General features: G+C 52.0%; 9 protein-coding genes and 2 non-coding genes across 11 annotated transcripts; 4 read left to right on the top strand and 7 right to left on the bottom strand.

Annotated features, from left to right (window-relative positions):
• Window positions 1-80: 80 nt before the first annotated feature.
• On the bottom strand, window positions 81-2,649 carry BO82DRAFT_416101 (putative dynamin family GTPase; the record flags this gene model as incomplete). Its single annotated transcript, XM_025639986.1, has 5 exons — window positions 81-1,644; window positions 1,698-1,830; window positions 1,889-2,157; window positions 2,219-2,491; window positions 2,545-2,649. The coding sequence occupies 5 exons, from the start codon at window positions 2,647-2,649 to the stop codon at window positions 289-291; spliced, it is 2,136 nt and encodes a 711-aa protein (XP_025491566.1). The 3' UTR covers window positions 81-288.
• Window positions 2,650-3,417: 768 nt separating this feature from the next.
• Window positions 3,418-5,123, bottom strand: BO82DRAFT_432702 (uncharacterized protein; the record flags this gene model as incomplete). The annotated part of the gene is made up of 3 exons (XM_025640808.1): window positions 4,186-5,123; window positions 3,724-4,140; window positions 3,418-3,660 (listed from the first exon to the last, which is right to left on the bottom strand). Exons 1-3 carry the CDS (start codon window positions 4,672-4,674, stop codon window positions 3,418-3,420), a joined length of 1,149 nt encoding a protein of 382 aa, XP_025491565.1. The 5' UTR covers window positions 4,675-5,123.
• A 308-nt stretch (window positions 5,124-5,431) lies between these two features.
• BO82DRAFT_432701 (uncharacterized protein) lies at window positions 5,432-6,481 on the bottom strand (the record flags this gene model as incomplete). The annotated part of the gene is made up of 1 exon (XM_025640807.1): window positions 5,432-6,481. One exon carries the CDS (start codon window positions 6,479-6,481, stop codon window positions 5,432-5,434), a length of 1,050 nt encoding a protein of 349 aa, XP_025491564.1.
• An 805-nt stretch (window positions 6,482-7,286) lies between these two features.
• On the bottom strand, window positions 7,287-10,547 carry BO82DRAFT_284680 (uncharacterized protein; the record flags this gene model as incomplete). The annotated part of the gene is made up of 8 exons (XM_025631462.1): window positions 7,287-8,050; window positions 8,105-8,355; window positions 8,406-8,555; window positions 8,614-9,257; window positions 9,416-9,564; window positions 9,760-10,171; window positions 10,226-10,418; window positions 10,480-10,547. The coding sequence occupies 8 exons, from the start codon at window positions 10,545-10,547 to the stop codon at window positions 7,287-7,289; spliced, it is 2,631 nt and encodes an 876-aa protein (XP_025491563.1).
• A 542-nt stretch (window positions 10,548-11,089) lies between these two features.
• BO82DRAFT_t187 lies at window positions 11,090-11,161 on the bottom strand. The gene has a single exon. It is a non-coding gene; the product is annotated as a tRNA-Cys (tRNA).
• Window positions 11,162-13,219: 2,058 nt separating this feature from the next.
• Window positions 13,220-13,967, bottom strand: BO82DRAFT_392506 (DUF3759 domain-containing protein; the record flags this gene model as incomplete). The annotated part of the gene is made up of 3 exons (XM_025638625.1): window positions 13,676-13,967; window positions 13,456-13,605; window positions 13,220-13,386 (listed from the first exon to the last, which is right to left on the bottom strand). The coding sequence occupies exons 1-3, from the start codon at window positions 13,686-13,688 to the stop codon at window positions 13,220-13,222; spliced, it is 330 nt and encodes a 109-aa protein (XP_025491562.1). The 5' UTR covers window positions 13,689-13,967.
• A 273-nt stretch (window positions 13,968-14,240) lies between these two features.
• On the top strand, window positions 14,241-15,148 carry BO82DRAFT_93935 (uncharacterized protein). Its single transcript, XM_025641670.1, has one exon. It carries the CDS (start codon window positions 14,356-14,358, stop codon window positions 14,992-14,994), a length of 639 nt encoding a protein of 212 aa, XP_025491561.1. The 5' UTR covers window positions 14,241-14,355; the 3' UTR covers window positions 14,995-15,148.
• A 912-nt stretch (window positions 15,149-16,060) lies between these two features.
• On the top strand, window positions 16,061-16,134 carry BO82DRAFT_t188. The gene has a single exon. It is a non-coding gene; the product is annotated as a tRNA-Asn (tRNA).
• A 2,438-nt stretch (window positions 16,135-18,572) lies between these two features.
• Window positions 18,573-19,355, top strand: BO82DRAFT_402623 (uncharacterized protein; the record flags this gene model as incomplete). Its single annotated transcript, XM_025639328.1, has 4 exons — window positions 18,573-18,618; window positions 18,687-18,976; window positions 19,040-19,226; window positions 19,309-19,355. The coding sequence occupies 4 exons, from the start codon at window positions 18,573-18,575 to the stop codon at window positions 19,353-19,355; spliced, it is 570 nt and encodes a 189-aa protein (XP_025491560.1).
• Window positions 19,356-19,861: 506 nt separating this feature from the next.
• BO82DRAFT_336518 (uncharacterized protein) lies at window positions 19,862-20,904 on the bottom strand (the record flags this gene model as incomplete). The annotated part of the gene is made up of 4 exons (XM_025633352.1): window positions 20,716-20,904; window positions 20,467-20,662; window positions 20,269-20,417; window positions 19,862-20,104 (listed from the first exon to the last, which is right to left on the bottom strand). Exons 1-4 carry the CDS (start codon window positions 20,797-20,799, stop codon window positions 19,862-19,864), a joined length of 672 nt encoding a protein of 223 aa, XP_025491559.1. The 5' UTR covers window positions 20,800-20,904.
• Window positions 20,905-21,357: 453 nt separating this feature from the next.
• Window positions 21,358-22,339, top strand: BO82DRAFT_354787 (cyanamide hydratase). The gene is made up of 2 exons (XM_025635285.1): window positions 21,358-21,571; window positions 21,647-22,339. The coding sequence occupies exons 1-2, from the start codon at window positions 21,466-21,468 to the stop codon at window positions 22,141-22,143; spliced, it is 603 nt and encodes a 200-aa protein (XP_025491558.1). The 5' UTR covers window positions 21,358-21,465; the 3' UTR covers window positions 22,144-22,339.
• The last annotated feature ends 1,152 nt before the right edge of the window (window positions 22,340-23,491 follow it).

The following is a 23,491-nucleotide window of genomic DNA, read 5'->3' as shown; positions in this document are numbered from 1 at the left end:
AGAACGGGCAGATCGTCCACGCCGCTCATGAATCCCATTCTGATTTTATACTGCAGCAGAAGCTTTAGTACTTGAGCAAGGCAAATCAGGGTGATTGAAACTTGGCATATTGTTCTTGATATATGGCCAGAGTTAGTGTTGGCACATGTTAGTGAAGGCCTCCGGATATTGGCAGCTATCGATACTATGAAGCCAAGAATTATACACTGCGATCGTTCTGCATCAGACAAGAGTTCGTACCATTTGTAAGCACAAGCAAAGACTTAGAAATTCACAGTGCAAGGCTCTCTACAGAATTCTCAACCTCTCCCATCTCCGAAGAGCTTCGGTATAGCGAGAGCGCAGTCTTTCCAGCCTGGCCCTCATGCGAGCGTCAGACTCGTCTTCCCCGGCGATAGCATTTAGCTCATCATCGTCCAGCTTAGCAAATGTCTCGACTGACACCGCCAGCACCGGACATTTCGGACCCAAGACATGCCGTTCGATTACCTGCATGGCCACATTATCGATAAAACGATACAAGGCGATCATGTAGTAGGACTGAAGTCTTGCACGCACGAAAAGCACCTGGCTCAGTATGGTCGATATAAACTGTGGACGGTCTGTCTGCGCGTCGTCAGTGCCATTGGCTCTTCGATCCTCTGATGCGGCTTTCGCCTTTTGACCTAGAAGGATCCTCCCTCGACTTTGATCCGCAGAGATCGTGTCCAACAGCAACTGCGGGTTGCGAGTCACCAACGGCCTCGCTCGGTTGTCTTCCAACAGCTCCCCAAGGGCTGTGTCGATGTGCTTGTGCCACTCGTCCATAGTCTTCCCCAGTAAGCGGCTCACCTCCAAGCGCACCTTGCTGTTTGGGATGGCAATGCGGAAAAGTACCTCATGACAGGCCTGCACGAGTTGCTTTACATCGTCGACAAACTGTCGGGCAATCCCTTCCCAGTGCGTCGACTGCCTCCGAAAGATCTTTTCCTCTACATCCGGATGCACCGCGCCGGGCAGACTGCGGCCTTCACTGATCTTCGCCTCTTTGTAGATCTCCGCGTACAGACCCGGGGTTTTACGAACTATGTCCTCCCAGACCTCAGGGTCCGAACTCGTCGAGTTCAGGACAGCCAGGTCTTTGTCGAAATCGGAGAAATGCAATGGCATGTTCTCTATGTCGGACATTTCCTTGTAGAACAGGTCGAGACGGCGTTGCACCTCATACCGCAACATGATCCGGGGGTCTTGAGACGGCACGTCTTGATACTGGCCTCGCAGCGTCGCCTCGGCCATCCGCTGCATATCGTTGCAGAACTGAAAGACAAAGTAGCGCTGGGCTTTGGGCTCGTCGCGTGCGTCGCCCATGCGTTTGAGGTCTGACTCGCACTCGCGCAGCTTCTGTCGGATCTCCGCCACAATTTGGGGGATCCCGGCCTGGATCTGAGCCCGTCGCTCCCTGTCGACATACTGCATGAGGGCTTGGATACCGGTCCGGTCCTTGGCCACGGTTTCCCAGTCTTTCTTTGCAAACTCGGTTCTTTCCCGCTCGTCTCGCTCCGCGTCGGTGATGTGCGCTTCGACGGGGACTCGGTTTCGCAGTCCGAACCACCCGTGGTCCAGATGAGGGACTGTCGACAAACCATTCTGCAAAAGTTGAATCATCTGCAGTAGGTTAGTTAGTCTTTACAACGTAGCGGAGAGCAGGCGATACACACCCAATTATCAGATCCTTCTTGTTTGCGGTCGCATTTCGTCAGCACGCCGATACAGCGTCGTTCCAGCCCCGGGAGATCTTCCATCACCTCCCACACCCGATGTCGCTCGACATCGACGTTGTCCATAACAATTCTGTCGGGCGCTCAGCCTTATGCTTCCCACTGATGAAGCTGTGACGGGTCAGACTTACAATACAATATTCCGTTCGTTTTCAAGGTAGGTCCGAGCCAGCTCCCACGCGACCGCAGCATTCATCCGCTTTTCATCCTCGGTCTCTCCTTGAATCCTATCGACTCTATTCTCCTTTGCGCCTGTCTTCTTGTTATCCTTCCGTATAAGTCCCGGGAGATCAACAATGGTCCAGTGCATCTCGTCCGGACCCGATCTCTCAATGCGCAGGGTGGCATCGCTCAGACTCAAGTTCTTGCCGCGGTGGTCGCGAAAAATGCACTCCGTCGCCTACACAGCATATCAGTCGTTCGCATCCATGTCAAGTAAAGTTCTGTGAATAGAGGCAAACCTTTTCAATAATCTCACTCATGTCTTCCGGATTCAGCGCTTTCTTCTCGACCGCAAACTCCTTGATGCGAGCGAGCAGCGCCTCGTCACCCTCCGACTGCCGTCCTGGCACAATCGTGGCCTTGATCGGGAACTCCTTGGCCACAGAGGTTTGTCGAAAAGAGATCTGCGTTGGAAAACGAGTGCACGTTCCGGCCTTGACAGGGAAAGAGACTTCGGTGATGGCCTGAAGCACGGAGCTCTTCCCCGTGCTTTGGTCGCCAACCACCACCAGCTTGTCGGCATGAGAGATTGTCACAACTTCCACTGTTATGTGAGTGAACTCACCTCCGGCAGATTGATAGTGCTACTCAGCCCAAGCGCTTGAAGCTCATCGATGAAGGCCAGCTGTTCCGAGCTCTCGACGCCCACGAAATGACGCACTCTTCCCATTGTCAATTTGTCCTTTTTGGTCGCGGGGGGTACTGTATCGGATGTGTGAGATCATTCCCTTTGCTTCTGCGAAACCCCGCACTCCGGATTGCGGGAGTCATTCCCACTTTAAACTTGTCTCTAAGCGCCAAGTTAGAACAAGAAATTGCTGGGAGTGAGGGGTGGCCCAGCCACGGCCTTGTCCGCTGTCGAGTTGCAGGGGGGTGATGAGACTACTGTAAGTCCTAACAGCCGCTATCCAGCTACCCCTGTATCCGCGCGATGTTGTCATTTGTGGATAGAATGATGGCGCCTCACTAGCCATGATAGCGAGTCATGGCTGTGTGGTACACTATTGGACGCCAGCTTTATCTCAGGACAGTGGCCAGGAGTGTGCGACAAGGGGGAAAGTGCTGAGGTTGTCGATTGGAGGGTGCTGCCAGGGTTATAGACGCGTATGCGTGCACAGCCCAGCATGTTCATCCACCACGACCCGGCACGGCAGATTTTCTTTGGGCGCTATATTTGGAAAACTGCATCTGGTTGCTGGTCTCGTTTTGGAGGTTGGAACAACAGAAGGGCTTACTCTGTGCGGCTGGTATTCTGCGATATAGAGATGCTTTACTGTTCAAATAAGCTCCAGTCAAGGCACATGGTAAAATAAATTCAGGCTTCAGAATCAGACTGTCTGGTAACACTTCAACTCCTCCAAAAGCAAAACACAGTCAGATACACGCGATCCTGAGACCACACTAACATGCCAGAATCACACTACACCCATCGGCTGAACTAGGCACCACCCGCCGCCCTAACGAGAAACAACTCCTCATACGAGCCACGATCATACTTCAACCTCTCCCCACAGAACACATCATTTACCGCGTTTCCATCCTTATCAACCACCCTCCAACCGTTACCCACCTGCACAACGTCCACCAAAACCCCAACAAACAGCGCAATGATCCTAGGCCCAAAGACCGCCTTAGCGGGACACTCAAACGGCGCACCGCCAAAAGGCAAGTACGCCTGCTTCTGCACATCCGTGACAGCCCGCCAGCGCAGCGGATTGTACTTCAGCGCATCTCATCCCCAGACTCCACCCGCAAGATGACAAGCCTCCACGTCCGCGGCGAAGGTATCCGAGTTTCTCGCACCGTTCTCCTCCCATTCGAACGCGCGGTAGATCCGCTTGGTCGGGGGGTACAGCCGCAGCCCCTCCGCCACTAGATCCTTGGCGGAGACGCCGTCTGCTCCCCGGGCTTCGAACTGTGTCTTCGTGGGGTTTTCTGCGAAAGCGATCATCGTGGCCGTCCAGTCGAGATGAGTCTGGCCCGTGTTGAGCAGGAGTTCCAGGACCATGCGCAGGATGATGCGCCAGCTTGTCTCGAAGCCGGGGAGAATCCAGCATAGTGGATTATCACGGGGGTTGGTCCTTGCAAAGGTGGGGAAGAGGGCGGAGAGGCAGGCTTGGAGGTCGGGGTTGTGGGCGAATTCGATGAGATCGACGTCGTTCTAGGAGGATACCCAGGCGCGGTTGATGGCCTGCGCTAGGGATACCATGTGCTTGTCGGCGCCGGGGAGGGTGTCTAGCTCTGCTTTCAGCAGTGTGATCAGGATGATCCGGAGTGAGAGGGACTGGACTACGCTTGCGAGGTGGAGGCGGTCCGCTGTGCTGATGAGCTCGTTAGCTGTGGATTGGAGCGTTTTGGCCAGTCGTTCCCAGTCTTGAGCTTTGAGGTTGATCAAATGCCTTGCGTTTCTGACAAAATGAGTCGCGTACTCTTCGTCTGGGGTGGTAAAGACGTTTTCAATTCCAAAGACGAAGGCTAGTCGGGCGTTTGGCCGGATTCGCGCGCGGTGAGGCGAGAGGCCGTTCTTGCGGGCTCGGAAGCGATGGCCCTGGATGAGGACGCGGCATTCTGTGGGTTGATGGGTTTTGTTGCGTGGACGGTTCAAAAGACTGATCGTAAAGAGGCCGACAGCGATGACATTAACGGCACCGAAGATGAGTATCAGCAGACTCAATGCGCGGAATTCTCGCAGCATGGTGGATATGGCCTTCAAGGAAAAGAGTTCGGGGGTGTTTCTGGAGAGTTGGTGGTTTGTTACGGAAGAGATTCAGAGACATCGTGATCAGGGAGAAGGACTTTTCATCTCAATCTATCTTTGTTATGCCAACGTGTGTGGTGAATGTGCTGAGCTGGGGGATCTTTGGATCCCCACATGAGACATGTGGCACGAAGATAAAGAGTACGAGGAAAGGGAATTAATGCAATCCAACAACATAAGAGATTGATATCACTATGAAGCTGTACCATGGTTGGATGGATGTGCTTCAGAGATGGTGGAGTTAGGGTTGGCAAGTGAATGATTTCAGGTTGGATGTGGATGTGCCTTGCAGGGACTGCGAAAAAAGCCACACCAGTGCGTACACAGTGGTCTTTGTCAAAAGGGCTTTTGTTGCAATGCACCACCCGACCACCTAGAGCTGCACTATTTAGCTCTTTCATTAGCTTGCATGCCTCTGCTCTTTGAATTTCTTTTAGGAAAATGGAATACTTGCCTTAGGAGTGAAGAACGGTCGTTGTGGTAAGCAATTTAATTGAGCCTCAAGGTCAACCGCTTTTTTTATCTTATTGGTGGTTTCTGTCGTTCGTTTTTTTTTTTTTTTTCTGTTTTTGTTGTGGTGGTTCCTGTTGTGTTGTTTTTCTAGAAGCAGCCATTCTTATATGGTTTTTTGAGGTGTTTTTGTTTTTGTGTCAGCGAAGCTTTTCTGAAGGTCGATCAGGCAGGGTAGAGAAGCTTACTCCACCTCGGACAACTCCTCTTCCCCATTAGTCTCGTCATCCTCATATTCCTCATCGTCTTCATCATCGTCATCGTCTTCATCATCGTCATCGTCTTCATTATCGTCATCGTCTTGATCGTGGTCATCACCAAGTTCTTCAATCCTAGGACCTGCAATAGAGTCGGCATTCCCGCCATCATCCGAGCGCTCTTCAGCGACCCACTCTTCCCACCAAGCCACCTCGGCCTCATGGTCGTAAGTCACCCCCTGGGGCGGAGGGCAAGGCGGCTCATCATTCTGGAGCTGCGCGCGCACGATGCGAATCTCAGCATCGACCAGGTCGGAATGAGCGTCGGGATCGCCGGCGGCCAACGCGGCGCGCATCGCCTTAATGACCCCGACGAGGTGCAGATCCAGCTCGCCTTCCAGAACCAGCGGGCGGCGTCCTTGGCGCAGAGGCTGCAGCAACTGAAGACAGACGCGGAGGAGCTCGCGGTGCCAGAGGCGGGTCAGCATGTAGCGATCTGTTTCGCAGAAGTCGCGCGCATGCAGGACGACGAGGGCCTCGGTCCAGCAGGCCGGAGTTGGCATGACGAAGCCGGTACCGGGGCGGTGGTGGCGGCGGGCCATGCGAATCTGGTCGGACCACATGTAGTAGAGATCATCGGGGCGAGGGTTAAGTGGCGGGTCTGCGAAGAGCCACATAAACATGGACTTGCGGTAGATGCGCACAGTGAGCCGAGGCCAGGCGCCGTTGCGGATCAGCGCCTCCTCGTTGGGCGTGTGCCAGTGCACGATGTCCGTGGGGGGGTGGAGGAAACCGATCACCGAGATGCAGTCCCGGCCGAGAGTGCAGGGGCGCGCCCCGCGGTGGCGCAGGGCCGCATAGGCGCTGGGAATGTACCGGTCTGGGATCACAAAGCCCGCAAAGTCGAGGCTTTGCTGGGCGATGAGGTCAATGATGGTGTGGCTCATTCCGAAGGCGTCGGGCACCGGCCACCCGAAGGCACAGTAGGGGATGCCCGCCCGCTCCAGGGTCGTGACCACGAAGCGGTTTTGGTCCATGGTATTCGGTTGTGGGCGTAAGTTTGAGGAAAGCCTTGAACGCTTGCGTTTTCAGATTGCAGGAGTTCTTCGCCTTGTGGGGGGGTTTGCATGAAAAGATCGACAAGACGTGTCAAGATGTCGGAGCTCTATTTATGTTTCGCACTCTCTGCTGGAGGAGGCCATCCTCGAGGCCATCCAGCAGGACGTCTCCTGAAATGTATGCGGCTCTGCTCATGGTCTGTGGAAAGCTTCTTTCAAAGTTTTGCACAGTGCCTGTTTTGGTGATGAACGTCGGGATGAGGATGTTTCAGGAGCAGCTGAGATGTTATCTGCAGGGGATTCTCGCTTGACTTGCGAGGAGAAGACAGACGCGGCTAGGTCCTTTCCTACTTTGTTCCTCTTCCATTGCTCGATCGAAAATAGTTGAAAGCCATTTCATTGCTATTGCTAATCTTGTTGTAGACTGATGTGACTCGGAAATCAACGACTACGAGCTAAAGAACAACACATGATCATGATATGACTCTTAATGCTGGTATCCGGAACGACTATGTGTGGCGCCACAGCCGGCAGGTAGATGTGGTTGCGGTGAATACGTCACATATAATATTACAGCTCCAACCTCCAGAACTTATTGTAGATTGATCTTCGCCCTCTAATATTGCGATCAGAACGGACAGCAGGACAATGTCCCGAAAATAATCAGTCATGTCATGTAACTCGTGAAGCTCCGGGTGTGCCCTGTATCTTCTATAGAAGGCGGCAACCCTAACCCTTGGCAATCCAATTTAGAGTCTCGAGTTTCATACAGCACGCAATCAATTTAAGTCAAACTGACCCATTCGGAAAACAAACTCGGCCAATCCTGAGCATCGTCAAACAGTCCATCCATACCGGTCCCAAACGCCCTCGAATACCGGCTACTGCTTTTAGCTTCCGTCCCTTCTACACAGAGGGTATTACTCCGCTGTACTGCTTCCCAGAACTCCGTCTGCTTGATAGCCCCATTCATCATGGGACAGCGTCTGGATGTCGTGCTTGTTGCCCCCACACTCAGAGAGTCTGTGTCTTCAGTACCCGAGTGATCTGAAACCGACTGCAGAGGAGAGTTGATCTTGGCGACAGCGTATGTTTCCAGAACGACGTCCAACACCGACTGAAACATGCAAAAGATATCAGGGGCTTCGCCAGCCTTCGAGACGGATAAGGTCGACATCCGGTGTAAGAGGCTTTCCAAGTATATTTGCATTCGCGATCGGGCCTTGATCTGAAACTCATACCATTGGGTATCCATGAAGGGATGAGTCAGGAAGCATATTTGTGAGGCAGTGCTAATGGTGAGGATTAGCTGGCACCATTCCCTAAGGGAGAAGTAGATATAATTATCAGCGGGTATTGAGAGAAAGTAGTCAAAAAAGCCTTGAATCTCCGCCAAGCATGATCGTGCTTCCTTCAAGTTTTCGACTGATTGATACTGAGGTGCACAGGGCTCGGAAGATGACCTATGGCTGGAGCTTGGCCTATGAACCGTCCAGGGGAGGTAGGCTGTAACCACTTTCAGTGACAGTATAGAGATACGTAGCGAAGCTGCGTGCGTTCGTCAGCAAATATGCTTGAGTCCAGGCATCTATCCCGACGTACCTGCCTCAGGGGCATCAAAGCGTATCTTGTCCTCAAGGTCCTGGATCTGCAGGTGGAATGACAGGCAGCATTTCGGAAGATTATCACCTCCTTGCTCAGATGCTCGAGCTACAGTTTCCCACAGCATCTGGGTCCTGGAAAGCATCGTTTGATGACTGTGATGTTTGTCGTCTGTCGTCGTTTCTTCGATGGCAGACTTCATACTATCATAAAACGTGGAATCACTGCGTCGCTGAAAGCCAAGGGAAAGGCTACGAATCCATTAGCCAGCTTGGCTTTGTCCGAGATAAGGATAGCTCACAGTGATAGCAGGTTATAACACCCGAGACAGGCATTGCGCGCAGCCATTTCGTGTAGCTTTTGGTCCAACCGCAGATCAGACAGCATACTACTAAGTATCTGCAGGTACTGAAAAAGTTGATTGTTCAATGGTCGAATGTGGATAGGATGCCTTGAGCCACAGCAAGGTCAGCTACTGCACGCACTATACAAGCCCCATGTCTGCTAACCATGCAAGATAGACCAGCAGACCCTGAGCGTAATCCAGGCTTTTCTCCCCTTGAAGAACAATCCTTTCACTCAAGACCCGCCGGAATCTCTCGTCGAGCTTTCTCTGCAGAAGCGGCCGCTGCGTTGTTGATATAGTGAGAATCGCTAAGAATAGGAAGGGACGGACTTTCGCCATGGAGGCGGCTGTGAGGTTATCCGGTACATCCACGAACGGGAAGTACACCTTTTTCGACTGAAAGTGAGATAAAAGCTCATCTGCCTCTTTCATGCTGACACGGAGGCTCTTGTACTCAGCGTTAGATGTCGGGATCGGAGTGGGAGGCGGCATAGTAGCACCATGACTCGTCCTCTGAGCACGGCGAGAGGTGTCTTCACCTAGTAGCTGCTTGCACATCATTTGACGATGCATCTCACACATCTGGGCCGACTGATCACCGTGTTTTGGCGCGTGTTTGAAAAGCGAGGCGACGACGTCCTCATTCTGGCTCTCACTGCTGCCGCTCTTCGACGGGTTGTTTGCAGATGAGTGATCATTGCCGGTAGGGCAGTGGCTCGAGGTAAGAGTACAGTCATAACCAAATTTGATACACCTATCTCCGTTAGTATAGCTCCGATGGATCCTGATGACATCTTGCGGTCGTACCTCCGGCAGGCGCTCGACGTTTGCTCGGACGGCAGGCATCGGATTTTGCGTGATCTGCATTTCTCGCAAGCCCGCGTGCTTCTTGGTCGAGGACAGATGAATTTATATTCATTTTCTGTTGACATCTTTCCTATACTGTGGTTGCGGCCATTTCACACGGTAGGCTGGGTATTAATAGGGCGACGGAGAGCGGGGGGAAATTGTAAGCGACAACCCGCCCTGCGGATGGAAGGTTTTGCCGAATCCTTATATAATAAATAACCCCCTTGTCTGTAAGATGTCGGATAAGCATCATCAAGCACTTCGGCTTGAACAACGCATACTCCCCCTTGCATCTCAATACCTTTCAAACAATATACGGAGTTTTAATTCTGTAAGAACTCCTGTAGCGATACAGCTCTTGTAAAGACGATCAGTGGCAGTTGCAGCCCTCTCATGAGCGTCCATGTTTCGATCATTCAACTTTCGATGCGCATAAGCCACAAACATGCATCAAATCAACGCTCCAAGTAATCAATGTCGCGCTCGGGGAATCCTCCTTTTTTGATGAAGTCATCGACCAAAGGACGGTCTCCCCAAGTCGCTCGTCCAAAGGCAGCGACCATATCGAACCCGCTCAGCAGCGCACCTGTAGTCCAGATCTTCCCATCCTGAACCCATCTCTTCTCGACCCAGTTCACTCCAGGCCCGAGTTCACGCAGCACCGGGAGCATGAACCGTGGTCCTGTGGCAGTCTTACCCTCCATGAGCCCTGCACTCAGCACCGGCTCGAAGCCCCCGCATACGCAGAGTATGGCCGTGCAATCATTGTAGCTCTTGCGCAGAAACTCCTTCTCGGCTTCATTGGCTTTGTAGCCCATTCTACTTGCGCCAATGAGGATGATGTCCAGTGGCGGGCATCTAGCGAAGGAGTCCTGGCGAGGTTGTAAGCTGGATGCTGATCCGTGTTTGTATAAGGGCATTCTTACCGTGGGCAATACACTCATACCCGTCGTCAGCTTAGCGGGCGTCTTGCCATCCTCGTTGACCCAGTGATAGACAAAGTCTAGCCCCTGGGCCTTGGACTCATCGTCTACCATCTCGGTGGGCATGTCCCTGAGGAAGTTGCGATCGAGGCCGGAGAAGAAGCCTACTGGGGCGATGTCGAGTTGTTCGGTGACACTGTAAATCAAGAAACTCTTGGCACTGAATGCAATAATAGCGAGTTTCAGGGGTTACGTACGTGTTCAGCAACACAACACCCACATGAATTGGGCGGCCCGGGTTGCGAAGGTCGACTGGGGAAGACATTGTGATGAATGTGGATTGTTGCTGTTGATGGTTATCTTGTCGGTGAGTATGGATTGAGTGAGATACTAATCTGCAGGAGAAAACCAGCCTTTATATTATGTTGTCAACTGCGCATGAATTGTATGGTTGTGGTTGTATAGATCGGGTGCTCGCTAAGACTTTCCTTCCACACTCCGCTTGCGCTTTGCCATGCCGGCCGTGCTCGGGTCGAGTGAGCTCAACATGCAAGACAGGCAGCATATTTGATCTTGGAAATTCGATTTGCAGCAATGGTTCTACTCCGTATGTGGTTTGGTAAAAATGAACCACAGGAGGGAAGAATGGAAGCTCAAATGGCATTGAATCGGCCCGAAGTATGTCTTGAAGGTCAAAGGTCGCGATGCATCGTGCCGGGTGTTAACATGGGGAACTACAGGGTACAGCACACAGGGACAGAAGAGGGATACATTCTTGGTATCAACCAACCAGATCGATTGCAACGACGAAAGGCGATGAAAGGAGCAGGTAGTTTGGCGCTTAAGAGCAAAAGACAAAAAGTCAGAAGGGCCGAACGCGGATCGAACGCGTGACCTCGGGATCTGCAATCCTGCGCTCTACCACTGAGCTACCGACCCTTTCTTGGTGTCAGTCCCAATTCTTGACAGGTATACCAAAATACTGCAAGACTTGATTGGAAGACCAAAAGACTACTCAGTAGTATAGTGCATTATCGTTGCTGATCTGGCAACAGTCAAACACTGCATAGTACATGAAGTCATGTTCCCGGTGCATGCAATTTCCCGGCTCATAACAGTCCTCCCTCCCCTCTCTTCGGCTTCCAGTCACGTCTTTCGATCTTCCATCGTCCACCGTTAGACAAGAGACCCTCATTAACAGGCACATATGACGTGATTCCAATTCATTCTCTTACGCGTTACCATATGCAGCATAATTCAAGGTTGGTGATCTCAACGCTCGACTGTCGATCAACAAGACTCCACTTTTTATCCCAGGCACTAGGCTAAGTGGTTGACTCAACTCGGTGAGGTTATGGAGCTTTAGCGAGATCCAAATGACTACTTCTTCGACATGTGCATCTGAGGTGATGCACAGCCATCAGCAACCGCAGATGGAATACACTCCGTGATTGCATAGTGTGACACAGCTACCTTCCTCGTGGTACGAAGGTCCGCTCTTGCAATGTCAGCTCGTTCGAATTATTCCAGGTTGCGCTCATAGTACTGTCATACTTTTGCTGACATCGATAATTCAAGCTCTAGAACCATTCCGATCACCCAGACAAGTCTCGAATCGTCTTGCCCTTACTCCTCCTCGTATACCACGCGAAGCTCTTTTTCAATCTTGAAACATAGCAGCCGGAATTGCTACACACCTGAAGCGTGTCCTCGTCGAAGTTGGCCTTCCCAACACCGCGCTGATGCTTTCAGTGAGAGATCTGACAAAATTCAGAAGAGGCACAAAGATTGTTGCAAGGGCCCGTTGCTTGTTAAAGATGCCAAGTTGACAGCAGGTTGCTGATCATACAGGAGCACGTCTCGCATTGACCGGAATGCTCATACACGCGGATTGTCAAGCCTGCGAGCCGTCGGGAAACCTCTTCGTCAGAAGCTTTCGCACCTTTCTACCGTCACCACCTTCGATCCGTCACGTCCGACGGTATCCATCATGCCGCTTTTTGAGTGATTCCGTACCCCCGCTTTTGTCCGACCGCAACTCATCACCTAAAAAAATCAGCATCAAAGCTCAGTTGGTCTGATCCCTTCTATCGTGCAGGACATAGGGGTAGAGTTGCAGGGTGTACCCATACCAACCCTCCAGAATCCGACGCTAACCATGTCAATGAAATCAACTTCTTGCATGTCGACTTAACAGATCTAACTAGGACACACCCCGAGATCCAGAAGAACAAGGCCCGCAGTCCCGAGTCTCTCGTATCGATCTCGTCCGACGCTTTCGAAACCGGCTCGGCGACGGGCAGATTTCGTTGGGCTGTACCTCAGGTCTTCAGGGAACCGCAATCATCGCGCTCTGGGCTTCTCTCTCCCGTTGCTTGTGGGTGTGTACCATGACAGCCGTGGCTTCGGGCGATGGTATTCTCACTAAAGTGCTTGTCAAAGGTAAGCCATTGTCCGCACATGCAAGCTGAGGGCTAGACTAACTAATTCCCGTTCTCTGACATGAAGGTCGTGTAGGTGTGGGTGCGTGTATGCGGCGAATGTCTATTCCAAGTGCCGTCGTCCAGTGCGCTGTACAAGACATGTTCTGCGTACAAGCCACCAGCGGCGCTTGCAGCTTTGACGAATGAGGCCGGGAGAGCTGTTCGCTTGGGATTCGGCGACGTCAGGTTGATCGGTAGTTGAAACAATACTCGGTCTTTTCTGCCTTTCACATTATGGTATCCCAAAGCCATCGACCGATTATTACCTTGAGGGAGATCAGTATATGGACCGAGCGTATACCGGGTAAGTCCTTTGCCGATAAGGAGGGAGGCTCCGAACGCGCCGACTCTTTCTCCCCCTGGGTAGCCGTTGTCGCAACCCCGCGAAATCTACAGTCTACTTTCCACTAGCAAGGTTCAACACGAGTACAGCAAAGCACAATGTGTGTTTCAACAAAATATATTCAGATTGGATATCTCAATTCACAAAAGTATTGGCAACAGATTGACTTGTTTAGTAGAAGTCCTGGCGGGAAGCCTCCTCCAGCTGACGCTCAGCCTGGCGCTTGGCCTTCTCACGGTCGATGAAGTCCAAGCCCTTGGTCTCAACCTCACGGTCGATGAAGGCACCGGCGAAGCCAGCAAGGAGCTCCTTGGCCATCTCGTGGCTCTCGGGCTTGCCTATGCAATCGAAGTATTATTAGTATTTCGTAAAGCCGGGAGGTTTTGAGAGGGAGGGTGTGGGCGTACCGTTACGCTCCTGGTGCTCCTCGTAGGCCTTCATGGCCTCGAAGGAAGCGGCACCAGCGATGAGCTCGTGGCTGAACTTGGCCTGGTGCTCCTCGGAACCGTCGTAGTTGGTGAGCTGCTCGTGAGCCTGCTGCTCGTCACCGCCGAAGTCTGAAGCAAGAGTAAGAAGATTAGTGTCTGATTGCGTGGAAGGAGGAGAGGTTCTGTCAAGACCACGTACCGAACCAACCCATGATGATAGTTTGTGTGGAAAATGTGGTAGAGAGATAGAGGAAGTTGTTGATGGATGAGAAAGGAAAAGGAGCATGGAGGGGGGTGGGAGAGGGGTAGATATATGTTTTCTGACAGCGCTTCGGGTCGCCCTCCTCTCCTTCAGAGGGGCAGGAGGAGGGGGGAGGGGGTCAACGATGAGGCGGTGATATCATGGAGGGGCGCAGATCGAGTTACCTTCGGTTTCAGCAGCAGCAGCTCAGCTGCTATTCTGGGCGCCACTGGAGACCAACGAAAGTGGCTGAACGGTCAGAGATTCCACCACGCCCGAAATCATTGGGAATTGGCAAAGCAAGCTAAGACAAGACAAGCTCCGTTTGTTCCTTGGCAGCTTTCATTGGGTCGTGGATGCAATCCGTGGCTGAGGTCGGTGGGGCCCGAGCCCGCACTCGCATCAGCAATGCATGACTAAGCCAGTAATCCTCAATACGAGACCGTCTCCATGAGTCCATGGGTATCCATCAAAAGCCAGTCACAGGCTCCGGCTCGGCCCCTCCATGCGCTGCCAGTGCATGCTCCCTCAACAGCCCCTGAAATGATGCCATTGCAACTGCCAGCCACCGACTCGGCTGCACCGCCACACTCTCGCTTCGGTGAGCCCATTCTCAGAGAGACAATCGTCTGTTGCCCATGCCGTCATCGGAGTCGAAGATCGACCATGAGCTCGCGATAATCGACATCACTGTGTGCTTCTTATGCCAGATACGAGAGCAAATTCTCCGAAGTGACTCGCAAGGAGGGGGATCGGCACACGCCAGATCACCCAATTTCCCGACGAGTGTTACCCCTCCCACAATGGGGCCAGCGAAGCGGTGTGGAAGGCATGGAAGACTCGCTGCGAAGGGGTCGGTGGCTTGGCAGATTTTGGTCCAGAACTTAAGACTCCTGACACTCCATAACACGGCACAGCTTGGCCTTTGCTGTCTACGGAGCGTACGGAGTACTATACACGGGGAGTGCTTCTACCCCTCCCTTTGTGATAGAGATAGCGGTGTATCGGCCTATCAGCCCATTTTCGACGATCACCCCTCAATCCTCGACGGAGACTTCTCAAACGCGGCATCCAGCCTCAACGTGGCCACTTTGAAGCGGTCAAGCCCCAAAAATGGATCCTCCCGATTTATCGACCGACTAACGCATCGACTATCGAGCGACAGAGGGTCCGACTGCCCCGCTGGGGCTGCCTGCCCCTCACTAGCCGTCACCAGGGTGACCGGTCGGAAATTGCTCACCAGAGCGAGGAGGGTAAGAGCTGTGCGACTCGAGTAGCTGTGCCACTGTCGGGGCTGAAGCTACCTACGCTGCTACGGAGTACAGTACTGCGTGTCGTCTATCCGTAACTGCTTCAGAGCATTGGAAGTATTAACCTCGCATATCGCATGCGGTCCACCGCAGTGATCGTCCCGTGTGCATGCTGCATTCTTCGGGCGAGAGACGCGCGATGCACCTGCACGGCTGTATGCAAATGCTGAAAAGAACAGGCTCGCATTATGTCGTAGTAATTTTCAGTTCGTTCTGCAGAACTCTACTGTGATACATTGCGTGATGCTTGAAAAGGTATTGCTTTGGCAGAAGTCCTACAGCGCACTTGAGAAGCCTCGAGGGTAGGATTGCGAGCTTCCGTTTCCGAAATTGACTGCACGAGGAGTATGGCGGCAGCCACGAGGGACTCTTCTCAAGATCGTTAGATAAGTCGGGAGGAGCAGAACATGTCCTTCATTTTCACGCTGCTGGAACTTCGGTAGGACTCGGTCTTCAGGCAATCTCCTGATGGATTGGGTGGCTCTGGCATTCAGGTCCACTGAATCTGCGATACTTTTTTCTAGTACACTACTTGCTCCTAGCAATTGCACACTCGAGCTATCGCCGACTGGCGATGCTCTCCATGTTCACTGGGCATGGCCTAATCGTAGTACGGTTTCCATCGAGTGAGGGCAGCTGATAAGGAAAGACATTATATCTACACCCGATCAAAATCCTTATTGTTATTGTAATCTAGTCTTCAAGTCTCCTATCAAATCAACGCGCATTTGAGTATTATCGCCTCGGTTCAGATAGCGAGCCCTCCGAGAGAAATATATTCCGTAGTCTCCGTCAACTGCGGAGTACGTAGAAACGATGTAGCAATCACCTCACCGCCAGTCCGGTTATATCTCTTCACCAGAAGTGTAGTAGGCCTAGATGATCGTACTTCCCCGGTCGGCGGCCTCGGATTCAAATATTTAGTCGAGCGTGAGCTGCGCCTACCATGATAAGATGGTGATAGTGGCACTGAGGCGTCACTAGTGAATAGTAATGATATAGTTTGCAGGATCACACAGATTTATAACAAGTTGTCTGGGTGGCGCAATTGGTTAGCGCGTACGACTGTTAATCGTGAGGTTGAGAGTTCGATCCTCTCCCTGGACGCTTCTTTTTTGCTTTTCTCTTCTTATTTGCTCCCCGCGCGTATCACTTATTATATTCCCAGGTATGGTAACGCAAACCCGGCCTTTCAATTTTCTTTGTCTCTAACCTTCTTCGTTGGGTGACGTTGTTTATTCTATCTCTTCTGGTGAGTTTCCGGCCGACCATAAGGTCCTGATCGAAAAGTAGGCTGAAACGAGGCTGCGGTGCCCTGCAGCCTGAGACCTCTCTGTTACAAATGATATCTGTATATTAAAATTGACAGTCAAGATAATGTTCATCATCAACAGGCTTAAGCTCCCGGGAATGACCTATCTAGCCTTAAGAATGAATCTAGTAAAGCTATTTTATAGAGGTGGGCGGAGAGCTTCTATAGTCGGCTTCCCGTCCGCCACCAGCTACGAGTCGAATACCACTTTAGCCACTTCATGGGCAGTGAGATTGAAATCTAAACAGGTTATTGACCCAGCCCGAGTGTTTCAAAAAAAACTCAAAAACTTGCTTTTCTTTCTCTCTTTTACCCTTTCTTGTATTTTCAACCTCTTTCCCTCGATCAGTGTTGAGCTCCGGAAGGTAAAATTTGACCAGAAATGCAAGGTCGAATTCCGGCAATGGTGGCAAACAGAAGTCAAATGCGTAGCTGTCTTTACTCAGCACATCTTTACACATATGTGACAGCATTGTTTAGAATCCTCGTGGGATAATTGCTTGAATTCCATTCAGTCCAAGGCTGTAGACTGACCCCAAGAGGTACCACTAGGGCCTGAAGAGGAGAGGGTTGCCTGCGGGCATGGATGATAGCCTCAGTGTTTGGACGGCACTGATTTGGGCGGCACTGGGCCACAAAGTCCATTTCTGCAAGCGACCCAACTCGCAAATAGAATTTTCCCCGAGAGGATGCGGCGCATGAAGATCCCCGAGAACCCGAGATCCAGAGGCGGGTCGGATCCACTGGCACATTGTGGCCAGTGGTTCATGGGAACCACGTTCAGGTATCCCGAACTGGCTTGATAGTCGGACATTTATAGAGACCGTAGCTCGCAAGCCCGCTCATCTTTTTCAAGTTCATAATACGCATTCCCAGAAAAGCGGAAGCGAAGGCAGTTCCTCCGGCAGCACTGGACAAGCCTCCAACAACCACCGCACCGCAGCAGCCAGTCCACCTCTGAATCAAGCTTCCAGCTGCCCAGATCTCGATACCGGCTCTCGAATTCCGCGGAGAAGGATACCGTCTCAGTCAATGCGATCTTGCGCAGGGTTACCTGGAGATGGTTGATCTTCTCCTGCTGCTGGGCGCGTTGGTGGCCGAGGGTGTCTTGCCCTTGCCCGCTGGGGCCGGATAGATCTTGGAGGGTCTTTTCCAGGTAGGTGATGTAGGCCTTGGTTCGAGCGCGATTGTGGCGCTGGGCCTCACGGTCTGCTGCTCACTTTCGCTCTTTTGCGGCGGTACTCATCGTGTGATGGGCTCTAGTGGGCTTGAATGAATTGGGTGGAGAATTGATTGAGGGGTTCCAGGAAGGTAGGGGGATCTGTGATGTCATAATCGGTTAGGTCTCTCTGGGTTTGAGGAGTACTCCAGCGACTAGCGATCACCCCGGCAAGTTATAACTTATACCCGCAGTTTGAGCCTCAGGATCCGATAAAAATCGACGCAGTAGCATGGGAAGAATACCGAGAAGGATGTCGGATTCTGGTTTGGCCGTCCGTGTGGGATCGGTCGCTCAGGCTGGAGGTGCTTGAGATCTGGACGTAGTGGTTGGATTTGGTCTTGCGGATGCCTTGGCCCGTGATTAGGGCTTTGGCAGAGGGTATGCCAGCCTGCGCCAGCGTGGATGATGACTGAGAGCGGAGGTGTGAGTTTATTTCAACGTCAAGGGTCACGGAGTATGTCGAAATGGGTAAGCCCACTTTCAAAGTCCTGGGCAATTTTCTCCGGTAAATCTGTCTCATCGAAGCTGGAAAACATCACCGGCTAGACGCCTAGCTTCTGGACTGTGCTGGCTTGGGACTCGCAAGTGGGGAAGCCGCTCATCCGAACCCTACTTCCTCCCCGGAAATCCGGAACCACCCATGGATGTAGTGCTTAAGAGACTGGCAGCTGCACTGTCTGAACCACAAGGGCATAATCGGTACATAGTTCACAAGGCATCTTTATCGGCAAGTATCGCAGCTGAGCCACAGCTTCGTAGAATTGAGATTCTAGAACAAGCTATCATGGCAATCGGTTGAAGAAGGGTTGTGGAATATGACGTATACTCATGCCGATAGCATTGTGCAGTGCACTAATTCGAGAAATCACAGACTTTATGCTTGTGTATGTTCGGATTCCCCATCTGAAGCAGGACTGTCGATAGAAGACATATGCCAGAACCGGCTATGCACTGCAAATCCGTCTATTCAACGACTTGGGCACTAACTCACCTCAGATCCAGAGCATTGCCATGCAGATCACCATAGGAATTGCCGTGCGCCGACATAGGTCGATCCGTAAGTCAGAGCTCGACCTCGAACTCCATTGCAGAAGATAGATAGCTGCACCAATCCTAGCCCACCAGATCCCTCTCCAGCCCAGCAACAGTACCTCAAAACACCTCTGCAAAGTTTGGACAACATAGTCTCATCAACCACCTACCTCCTTACCCTCCCTCTTCTCCTGGGACCGGCGTTGTCAGCCCAGGTCTGCCCGCGCCTCCCAGGCATCCAAACCTTCTCAATCACCGCGCAACCCGGCCCAGCCAACGGCCGCTTCACCTCGTGCGACAGCGGCTTCGACAGCCCCAAAGTCCAGGTCGTGAACATCACCACCTACGACTGGTGGTACTTCGACGCGATCGGCAGCGACAGGGTCTTCTCGCTGGGAGTGGTCTTCTTTCTCGAGGCGAACCGGTCCGGCTTCAGCGTGACGTAGAGCTTCACCAACGTGGACTTAGTGCAGATCTCCGGCACCATCGCCGACTTCCTGTTCGCCGAGGATGCGGCCCTCGTGGCCACCGTAAGCGACGGGTCGAGCGGGTGCTGGCCCGGATCTGTCCGATTCTCTCGTCATGCTGGAGGCGAGTCACCTGGGCTTCGAGGAGACCTTCTCGATGCACTCGGTCAGTAGTTCCTTACCTACCCGCTCAATAATCACGCATCGTTCCTGGAATACAAGCTAACGAACCCCGATGATAAATGCAGGTCGCGCCCCCGCACTACCCCTGCAGCCGGAACTTAATTTCTTTTAGGGGGTTTGAGAGGTGGTTGGTTTGGAAGGGGTGTGTTCGGACCACGAGGTGTGCAATATTGAGTGGTAGCGGGGAGGTTGAAGTTTGAGGGGTTGAATAGTATGACATGGCGAAGGTGAGGGGAGGCTGGGAATGGTTTGTTGTAGTGTACACTGGCTTAACCGGAAAGATAGGACGAGACTGTATTTTATGTTGACGCTGAAAAGCCTATCAAGTTCTAGTATGCTATGTTCTAAGAACGAGGTAGATACAGGCGGTTCATTCGAGTATAAAGTCAAGAAACTCATTTCTTTGGCTATGTGAACAATATTTCCAGGTCCTGTTGAGCGAGCAGTTAGCTTTAAGGTCCCTGCCGCCCGACTATCTCACTGTGTTCTTGTAAATCCTCATTGATACATGAGGAGAAATGAGGTAGATCTAAAGACCTGCACTTGACGGATCATACTTGGGCGCAATCTAGCATCTAAGTCCGAAAGACACCGAGTTCATCTCCACACCGTGCTACGTTACGAGTTGAACAATACGCGAGAAGTGGGGATAAGCGGGATCTCACAGGGCAGCGCATCCTGGCAGAGATCGTGGCCCAGCTTATAGAAAACTGCCAGCGCAGAGACCATGCCGAACGCCCCCGCAATGGTGGTGAATGTGTCTCCGAGGGCAGAATGACCATCCGCCATCATGAAGTTCGCCGTGCAGTTGAAGATGTAACTCAGCTCTAAAGCACCATAGATCGTGTGTTGACGACGTTCCTATTGTAAGCATCAGTAACAGGGATGATTCCCTTGCTTTTGCTGTATACAGAAGATTGAAAGGACCTGACTCACGTGGGTAAGGACGCGACGAAGAAAAAGAAATTCAGGATTGACCATACTATTTTTGCAATTATTGAGAACATATTTCATCACTTTGATACACTGGGCCTCTCAACCCATACCTGAGAAGCAAACATAACTGACAGATACAGTCCGAACGCATTGTAATACTCGGTAGTCTCACCTCCATACGAGTCGACGATACCCAATGGTGGCATAAGTAACACTCCATATCCGCCATAATAGGATGCTTCAGGCCAAATCAGCAATCTCTAAGTCATAGTATCTGAGGCATTTACCGAAAGCTCCAAGAACTGTGTAGGCAAATGTGTTCCCCTTCATCATCTCCCACTGGGCGGAGATCAGGAGTCCGATGCCGGCCAGGAAGCAGAGATTGGCGATGAAGACGGTCTGGTTGGATACGGAGCGAAAGCCCATCACAGAGAATGATAGGGTCATGAGGGTTGTTGCAAAGGCACCGAATCCTAACGGACCCTGCAGTTCAACGTTATGACGAGGTAGTTGCACAGACACATTCAAAGGCTTACTGGGTTTGCTAGGTGTGATGAACGCGAATCAGCCACTATGTCCGGACTGAAAGGTTCCTTATCCCGTTCTTGAGGTTCACACATATCTGATATGGTCGATCGAAGGTGTGCGCAATAGAATTCGAGGTGAAGGTGTCGCAAGATTTCTTGTGGAACATAGTGAGGGGTGCAACACAATTTTGATTAACATCCCATGTGGCGATGGCTTGATTCCCCATCCTACAGAAACAACCCTAAAAAGGAAGTTATTTTCCGAGGAGAATACCAGGCTGTGGGCTGGGCGCGGAGAGAGCGGAGCACAATCCATGGATAGCACCAGCACTCTACTCCAAAATACTCCCCGCAAAGGAAGGCAGATGAGTAACCGATGCAAACTTTGTTCCTTATGTCTCCAAATTTAATGCGCGATATGATGCAGCCTTTCAGCGATGACCAGTTTCTGGCCCCACTCCAAAAGACTTCCCGATTGGGAAATCTCATTCCTAATCCACCTGATGCTCATCACAAAACAACCGCCATTCCCTGTACCTATAAATATCATCGCATACCCGTAATATACCTAGCGGAACCATCAATTGCACCAACCTGCGATTAAAACGATCTCCTTCCCAAGCCACCCAATTCCAGTCTGCAAAATGTGCCACCACGACGAAGTCAAGGCCAACGGCTAGACCAGCACCCCCGCCGACGCCGGCGCGATCTTAAAGACCAATCCTTTCTCCAAAAGTCGAACCCATCCTACTAGACACAATGAAATTCCCCGCCGACGACCCCGTCGTCGCAAAGACAATGAAGTACGCGCGCGCGGTCCTGCACCCGGAGACCTTCAACCACTCCATGCGAGTTTACTACTACGGTAAGCCCGGCCTCCACACTCCATGAACGCTCCCCCACAGTCTAGCACACAAGGCTTACGCCCCCCGGACGATAGGAATGGTAATCACTCACCAGCAATTCCCCTCGCACGCCGCGACCCTGAACCCTGTAACCTGGGCCCTGACCTGCCTGCTGCACGACCTGGGCACCGCAGCAGAAAACCTCACCGCGACGCGCATGTCCTTCGACATCTACGGCGGCATCAAAGCTCTTACTGTCTTACAGAACTTCGGCGCGACCGCCGACCAGGCCGAGGCCGCCGCGGAGGCCATGGGCGTCGACGGCACCATCACGTTCATCGGGCAGCTGATCCAGCTGGCGACGACCTACGATAACACGGGGTACCATCCCCATGTGTCCGGGTTTGAGGGGTTGGTGCATGCGACGAGGCGCGAGCAGATCAACGAGGCGCATCCCCGGCTGAAATGGTGCCGTTTCTTCGCGGAGGTGATTCGCAAGGAGGAGACCGTCAAGCCGTGGTGTCATTCGACGCATTTGGTGGGGTTTGACAGGGAGATCGAGGCGAATGAGTTGATGGCGCGGTGGGAGTGAGAGCCTCCTACACAGACGTTTAGTTTGACGGCATTTGCCGGGGGATGCAGCAGAGGTTGGCTGGGTGCTGTCTGCAAGGGCGAATTATAGAAAACATTATGGAAATAGAAAGGTACCATGACCTCACGTTTAAGGAGTTGAAGAGTGCAGATTTTATCATGTGATAATGGTCCAGGAAGGATGGTTGTGGATATAGTCTTGCTTAGGCCTAGGAGCCCTACTGTAGATACAGCACGGAAGAGGTTGAGTTATCACCGGCTTGCGTTCTTGTTTAGAAGTCTCAACTGCAGACCATCAAATTGACATATCACTGTCACGGATTTAGGTGTCATCTCATTGAATCACAGGCGCTCACATCATTTTCCGGATAGCGCAAAGCGAATACTGCCTATGCATTGATCTCTTTTAACTCAGATGCTGTGGACCCTTGGTTCTAATTCGAGGTTCTTTTCATGAATCATGGACGTAATGAACGAAGAATGTTCAAGGCTCAGGCCTTATTCTACTCAGAATCACAAGATTATGCACAAGATCACAAGCATAGCAAGGCAGTTTTATCGCAACGTTGGACGGGACATGTACACACGCCTTGAATCCGCACCGGAGCGGATACAGGTCAACGTTGATCCATCGACTCAGTATTTTGCCGTTATCTACCGCAAGAGATTCGATGCAGGCGATCATAAAGACTTAACATCCATCTTCTATAGTTGAAGATATCGTGAAGAGTATATTGATCACAAAAACCGCGCTCATCAAGTGATTAGTCGAGTTGAGGCAACTGACTCGTAAAACCCGCCGACATCCGGGCAACACTCGGGCCTCACGGCCGAAACCGTGTGCGTTGCGAATTACTAATCACGTTCCTTGTGTTTAGACATTATCGATCATCTGCTCAAAGGACATTTCAGTCAAAACAATACTGGAAAGCTATGCACATTACTTTGTCTCTTGATTTGCCCCTGAAACATCACACACCCAACTCGAGCAGCAGACCACGCCTCACCTCCCCAACAAACAAAGGGATTATCTCCGGTCAAATTATCCCCAATATCGATCAGATTGCAACCCGACCAATCGGCGCCAACCAAAACTCCACCCGCGATCTCGATCTCTGTCAGTGCACCAATCACGGCCTCCGGGGAATAACCCGGCGGGAGAACCGGCGGCGTTGTTGAGATGGAAATGTCAGCAGCCACCCTGACCAGCTTCTGGCCCGGCAGCTTCGACGATTCGATTTCTCCCTCGGCTCGATGCCTACCCAATCTATTTCCCCCGGCCTAGTCTCGCCTAGCGAGTTTAGCTCTGCGTTCCGGCCAATGTCTCTGACTAGGTCTGGTGTAAGCAA

Source organism: Aspergillus uvarum (assembly GCF_003184745.1).
Source record: "Aspergillus uvarum CBS 121591 unplaced genomic scaffold BO82scaffold_30, whole genome shotgun sequence".
NCBI lineage: Eukaryota > Fungi > Ascomycota > Eurotiomycetes > Eurotiales > Aspergillaceae > Aspergillus > Aspergillus uvarum.
This window is presented reverse-complemented; position numbering and strand designations above follow the sequence as displayed.